Consider the following 7,669-nt stretch of genomic DNA (forward strand, 5'->3'; position numbering starts at 1 on the left):
ATATTATGCCAAAAATCAAAAGGCAGTTCATCATTAACTAAGTTTGTATTGACTAACAACTGATAGAACTTCATGTATATTCCATTAAAAAGTGGGTTATGAGATATGCAGTAGTGGAGGACTCTTGTTGTTGTTGTTATTACTAATGTTTATTTTCATCTTGAAATGAAAACAAAGACAGAGTTGCAGAAAAAGCTGTCCTAAACAGCTTGACAAAGCTGCAGCCCCCATTATCTAGGCAGCAGCAAAAACAACATACGGGAGATCAAAGTAGAGAATTGCACATATCAAATGAATCATGGCACAAACCACGGACTAAAAAGATGTTAAATATATATTTTCTCGTACACTGCCCTCAACTCCCGGTAACTACATTTAAACAAGTTGAAATTCACATACTGATAAGTGTATAAAAGAGAAGGGAGCATATGTTGTATTTGCTCCATTTAAGAGTTTAGGCGAGATAAAGGCACTGACCAATCTTCAGTGTCTTGTAGCATGAAGTACTTTTTTCTTATAGATGAGCCAAATTTCGTACATGGTTTATACTAGGGAGAGGCCTTCGTCCAGTAGTGGACATAAAATAAACTGATGCTGCTGATGATGATACTGATTTCTAGTTTAAACCGTGCATTCAAGCAATATTTGTACAAGCTATGTATTTTTATTACGCCTGTTTCGAGAAAGAAGTGCACACTCAGCATTCTATGGGGTGCATGAATGCATGTAAAATAAATTTTCTTTAGACTGTAGCTCTTAGGCACCCGTTTCTCGGTTGAGCGTCACTGTCCCTTGGCATAACCACACTCGTACCACTGCTCGCGCATTCGTCGTCGTCTTATTCCACAGCTGGCTCTGATGCCGCTCAACATGCCAGCATTGCCATACTGCCCCTCCTTCTGCAAAGGCACTGATGGCACTAGTCTACTGCCAGTTGGCACGGTGATTTTGGTCTCATTCTTTGCCTCGCGAAGTGAAAACACACATACAACAGCACTCAAATTTCGTGGAGTACTGTAATCGTTGGACATTTTTTTAACCGGTGAATTCATGTTAAGTAGAAGTGGGTCCCCATACCCCACACTAGATGACAGTAACTAAGGTGAACAAGAAGAAAGGGGATTAACCGAGGGGTCCAATTTTATTAATCATATCATGAGAAGCCAACAAACAAAGACGCTAAGGACAACACAGGCGAAATTACTTATACTTACAAACTGAATTAAAGAAATGATAAATTAATGGCAATGAAAGTGGACAAAAAGCAACAAACAGCATTGCACACGTAATGCGAAGACATGGGATCACTCCCCACCTGCGGCAAGCTGTTTCTTCATCCCCTTTCATTGCCATTAATTTATCATTCCTTTAATTCAATTAGTAAGTACAAGTAATTTCCCCTATGTTGTCCTTGGCGTCTTTGTTTGTTGGCTTCTCAGTAACTAAGGTGGGAATAGAACAGCGAGTTATAAGATAATTTTGTGGGTTTCGAAGAATAGATCTAACATGACCTACTATACTGGTAACTTGAGAAAGTTTTGTTGAGTCGAACCCGCGGCCGTTAGTGTTAATGAGGGCAAAGCTAATTAAGCCAGAGTTTATTATCATACAGTTAATTAAGGCACTCGAACCCATGACCTTAAGTAACAACGTAATTTTACTGAATGTTTCATGTGCACAAAAGATTTTGCCCTCATTCGACAGCTCATGTGTTTTTCCCATGACATACTGACCGAGAACCCAATGCCTAAGGATTTAAAATTATCTACAATCTCTATCTCTCGCTAATTTAGTATAAAACTCTGATGTGCAATAGGTGGTTTATTTTTTGGTCGAAATACAACTGCATTAGTTTCATTTTGATTTATTTGCGTATAATTAGCATTGCACGATTTTTTAAGTGCTATCGTTGTTTGATTGCATTCTTCTATCAGCCGATCTAGGCCATTTCTTGAAAAGAAAAGGCTTGTATCGTTGGCGTAAATAATCATTTCAGCTGCGGGGTTAACTTTAACAATGTCATGAAGGTACAGATTGAATAGTAACAGTCCTAATATGCTCCCCCTGTGGAACACCTGATACTAGAGGTTTTGTTTCAGAATTAACATTGTTTATATGAATGACCTGCATTGTGCAACCTAAATATGACTATTATTTGAGCAGCATGACCACTAATGCCATAGTTTTTTAGAAGCAATTTATGGTTAGCTAAGTCAAACGCCTTTGAAAAATCTATAAAGATGACCATAACAAATGCCCTATTTTCAGAATTGTGTTGGAACATATTCTTTTTGTTGAGGTAGCACTCGTTCAGTGGATTTGGTCTCTAGTGGACCCACTAGAGACCATAGATGTAGAGAAATTAGTAAATGCATCGGCCAGCTCTGTCAAAGATAATTCTTTCTAATTAACCTTTAGATTCTTAGGGGTAGTATGCAGTTGATCACGGTGCAGCAATGTGTTTAAACCAGCCCAGATCAAATCATGTCAGTCACTGCTAAGTTCCAGAAAGCAAGATTAACACCCGGCTCGGCCCACTTGTAACTGCTCATTTAACTTATTGCAATTTTGTTTAAAAGCTTCTAAGTGATCAATTGAGCTTGTTTTTAAAAATGCCCTAAATAATGTATCTTTTGTTCAGATTTGCTGCCGCAACATTGGTATAATCAAGGCTTTACGAATTCTATGTGTTTGTCTATGCACTTTTATAGGGTATATAACGTCACAGATATATTTTTTCATATCATAAGCCTTATTTGCATCCTTCAGCTTATAAGCATTACCCGAAATGTTTTCTTTCAGTGTTCGTCTAAAGGACTCAAGCGTGGTTTCAGTTAAACACTACTACCTAATGTTTGTTTTTGAATTATTGTCAGCATAGGTTTATCTGTGAAGCAAAACACTGGGAGATGGTCACTGATCGAACAAGATATGACACCAGCTTTCATTTTTAATAGAAATTACTTAGTTGTAAATCTAAGCATCTCTGTTCCTAAAAAAAAGTTCTGGGGTTTTACACGCCATAACCACGATACAATTACCAGGCACACGCATAGTGGGAGAGTCCGGGTTGATTCTGACCACATAGGGTTCCTTAACGTGCACCCAATGCACAGTCCACAACCATTTCTGCATCTGCCACCCATCGAAAGGTGGCCACCGGAACCAGGAATCGAGCCCACGACCCCGTGTTTAGAGTGCAATGCCACAGCCGCTAAGCCACCGCGGTGGGTAACCTCTGGTTCTTCACCCAGTCTATGCCCATGAAAGCTTTGGCATACTGCCCCCATCAGATTGAGGCCTGTTATTTCATACTCGGCAGCAGAATGCCATAGCCACGGAACGACTGTTGCAGATGGTGCAAGTGCATCCCATTCATAGAGGGACTGTATTGATTAGTATGCTAGCACCACATTCAGTTTGAATATTTTGTCAGTTGCCAAAAAATTATGATCAAGGTTGCTTTACTTTCAATGCAATCCTGATGCATTTGCCCTCATGTATTTTATTTTGTACTCGTTAGAAAGAAAGCCTATTCTACATTCAAATTTTATACTTGAAGCCAGTTCTGAGGAAAAAATTACACTTGAACTAGAAATCAAATATTTGAACATCCCTGATATTCACAGCCTCTTGCGAGTCACAGCCTCTCTTATAATGTTACTCCCATAGAGATCTTCAAAAACCACTCCTTAGCCTTACTTAAACATATGCCTCTTGTGCACTCATTTGCAAGATGTGGACTAGCAGCAGAAGTGATTGTCCTTTGTTGTCACATGTGGACCCTTTCTCATAGCCACATTTGCTGACTATGGCCAGAAATGACTGACTGACCAATTGACTAATACATTTACCATTCAACACTGCACTAATGGCTATGAAGGACACTTTTGTGAAGTAGATCTAATTTTGACTGAATTATGACAACATGAATCAAAACCACCACAAGTGAGTGTTCTTCCATTTTATCCACACTAAAACGTGATTGCCACCACCTGCAACCCAAGCTCATCACTTTGTGCTCAGCAGTGGAATACCTCAGCCACTGACTCACCATGTTGAATAATGACAGAACTAGCGCAATCTTGAGCCTTTGTCCCATCTGTTTGCAAAACCTGTACCTGTGATGGTTCGTGATAAGCAGCTCACCAACCCGATAGTACTGCTGCTTTCATCAACTTCAGCAGAATTTAACTAGAAAATAAGTCTACCATAAAGTAATCTTTGTATTAGAAATCGACACTTCATACACCTTTCACAGCAGCAATAACAATTGTTTCAGGTCCCTTTAATATACGACAGAGCTACACTGACACTAAATTAAATTTCTTTTTCAGCAGCCCTGACATGCAAGATTCACTCACCTCAAGCTCTTTTTCAACACTAAACTGCCGGACGCGTTCCTCTACTTGTGACCCTCGGCGACCATGGTTTTTCCTACCCCTAGGAGGTGGCAGGGGCATGTCAGGCCTTTTAGGACTCCCGCCGAAAGAGTGTTTTTTCTGAGGTAGCGGAGGTGGGACATCTTCATAGCAGTTATCCTCCACAAGGAGACACGGGCTTGAGTGGATGCGGCTGACGCCCACTGGAGAAAGAGGTGGGCACTCATTTGCTGCGATTGGACAGTCTGGAGAGTAATGCCTCCACTGTGGTTGCTGTGGAGTTTGGTGTGGTTGCTGTGGAGTCTGGCCTAGTGGAGGTGAAAAGTACTCAGCACAGTGGTCTTGGCACATGAATCCAACACAATTGTCAGGCTCTTCCACTGCAGAGTACGATGGAAGCGAAAGGTCACGCCTGGTGTTGTGGAGTTCTTCGAAGTATTCATTGCGAAGGATCAAGTATTTTGTCCCCTGTAAAACCACAAGAAAATACTGGTTCAAATATGAGGATTTAACACAACATAGTATTTGCTCTTTGGTGATTTAAACAAATTAAGCAGAGGTATTTGTTTGTACTACACCTCCTTCGAAATGTGAAACAGTCCCGATAGCATGAAATATCATGCTGCATCACATTCAAGACTATCTAGAGTATCGAACATGTGGAATGCAGCTTCAAAGCATATGAGGGCATTTAGCATGTGCCCAAGGCACGGCAAAATTCCTTTAGTTCATGGCAACATGCAAATGAATCCTGTATCAATGCTTCCACTAAATTCTAATGCTCAATATTATAAAGATGACAGCATGTTATGAAATAATAAATAACCATTTCTTAGACATGTGGTGATAAGTACATACTGCAGTGAATATCAAAAGAAGCTTGTCCATGAATGACACCAACGCCAGGTGATACCCATATGAAGGGACATGAAGTTTGCAGATCAACAGGGGCATAAGCATCTCGAAGCAAATAATATTGTCATTTGTGCATTGAATAATAATAATAATTTGTGCATTGAAGTGCTTGTCTTCTCGAGCAGGTGACGCTAAGTAGGCTGCTCAGACCTACATGCTCGCATCATGTACTTATGTCACATATACATAAATCTTGGTGGGATACTTAGGCAGAGCTAAATAAGTTTTGTCAGGTCCGTTCCACATGACACCTTCTTTCCTCTTCACTACTTCAACAGCTACTGTGTATTTGGCTGGGCCAAGCATGCCTCTTTGCCGGCATCAACGTCCACTCAACAACGGCACAGCCATTTTTCAAATATAGCCAGTGCGTATTGTTACAAGTTATCGTGACAGGTACAAGACTTACCACTTCCTGACAGTAGTTATCACTATAGCAACAAGCACTGAAATGACCTGAGCCACACAGTCATTCATCCGTTATTGATAGGGCTAGCAAACTTAGAATTATGTGTTTGCCTTTGGTGAGTTAGGTGTATCGAGCAAGATCCAAACCGCAAAATTTCTTTAAAAGATGTCAGTAACTACTATGGTACCTTTTTGCACAGACATTGAAGTAAAAGAAAAAGTCCTACTTGCAACTTTCATGTCACAAGTACAACACTCTGGTTTACATTGAACAGCACAACAACATATGTTCACTGAGTTAAGAATTCCCATTATACACAACACTAAAAAAAAAATGTCCGAAAAAAAATTTCTCCTCAAGGAGTGGCATTCTTCAACAGGCACGATAACAATACCCTATTAGTCAGTGCCATATGATTCATCACACAGCACGACTGTATAGTGCCTTCTAGGCACTATAACGACTGGTTGTACACCAGGAAGACGCACTGTTTCACGGGATCGCATTTCTTCAAATAGTCACAAGACTATCATAAGTGGCTTGAAAACGCTGCCTTGCAGCTTTCCGGCGCTACGTACACCCATTCAACAACAGAAATCAATTGGGGGCGCAGGTGGGAAAGGAAAGTGTTTACAGTCAACAAGTGTGCCACACTGCAAATGTGCCAACAGTGTGCTACACTGCAAACAAAGTCATAGAATAAATGACGCACGTGATAAACCGTAAGCAGCAATTCTCGAATGTGTCAACGTCCCCCGTTATCGTTACTGTTGGCACACGAAACTTGCCCGTAAAGAATTTATACCACGACAACAGACAGCTGTTGCTCTAAGGTATGGTACCTCAATTACGGGACAGATTCAACAAAACTCGAGGAACCCACCTTAAAATAATTGTGTTTAAAATGTCCCGTACGCGAGAGTTTCCTTTAAGGCAGTAATTACGGTTAGGGGGTCAAGGACAGACATAGATTGCTCATCACCGATTTTTCCTTCAACTTCAAGCAAAGCGTCATTCATTTACTCACGTTTTCTTCTTTCACGCACGCTAACCTGTTGACGAAGTCCTTGAACTTCTGGCGGATGCTGTCTACAAGAGAAAAAGATCGCATTACTTAAGAGTTGCAGAGATCGCCGGCAATGACAAGACGATGTAATATAGCAGATCCTGATTGTTTCCCTGCCATTAGCGTAATGATCTACAGACTAAATTTAAACACTGTCAGAAGACACTACCAACACCAAATGAACATGCGATGGCAACAAGGAAATAAGGCAGTTAGACACGTCCGACAATGGCAGCAGCCGAAGTTTTCTTACCTTTGTGAACCGGATCGTTCAAGTAATGTCTGAAGTGTTTTACGAGTTCTGGGTTCGTAACTTTGCCTCCCTTGTCTATTAAGTACTGCTTTACGAGTTCAAAGTTAAATTCATCTATGCTTGTCATTGTAAATTGAAGTGGCGCCTGTTAAGACACCTGTTTACAGCCCTCTCCAGCTCTCTCTACCTTGGGAGGCGACCAGAGGCGACCGCATTTACCGTTGCTCGCGTGTTGCCAGACGCAGGCAAGAAAGTTTCGTCGCTACCATGAAATACAGGTTCTCCGTGGCCAAATCTAGCCGAAGAGCGTGGAGAAGAGAGTTGCGGTTTCGGTATCCGAGCGGGCAGCTGCATCGACGCAAGCCGGTTCGCTTAGGGGTTATCGCCTGTCTACTTGTTGATTACAGAGCTGCGGAGTGTGAACTCCGAAGTTCGGCAAGAGTTCTGAGCATGGACAGTTAGTTTACGTATATTATGACGAAACAGCGTAGGCAAACTACGGGACGGCTGTCCTGTCCGGACTGTTCTGTCCGTTTTCACCCATTTTGTACGCGACGGCGACGAGCGACGGCTTCGAGCGACGAAACGGGCCGTCGCTTGAACAGATAGCTCGGTCTTGTCGCTCGATCGCTTGGTTCTGGAAA

General features: G+C 41.5%; 1 protein-coding gene across 1 annotated transcript in view; it reads right to left on the reverse strand.

The window, feature by feature from the left end:
- Positions 1-7,239, reverse strand: part of LOC126543294 (uncharacterized) — a 64,316-nt gene extending 57,077 nt beyond the window's left edge. The window contains exons 1-3 of the mRNA XM_055077904.2: positions 7,026-7,239; positions 6,734-6,795; positions 4,365-4,850 (exon numbers count right to left, since the gene is read on the reverse strand). Of these exons, the coding sequence (XP_054933879.2) occupies positions 4,365-4,850; positions 6,734-6,795; positions 7,026-7,152 (675 nt within the window). The 5' untranslated portion in view covers positions 7,153-7,239. The remainder of the gene's footprint in view (positions 1-4,364; positions 4,851-6,733; positions 6,796-7,025) is intronic.
- Positions 7,240-7,669: the final 430 nt, after the last annotated feature.

This window comes from Dermacentor andersoni, chromosome 1 (genome assembly GCF_023375885.2).
Source record: "Dermacentor andersoni chromosome 1, qqDerAnde1_hic_scaffold, whole genome shotgun sequence".
Classification (NCBI taxonomy): Eukaryota; Metazoa; Arthropoda; class Arachnida; order Ixodida; family Ixodidae; genus Dermacentor; species Dermacentor andersoni.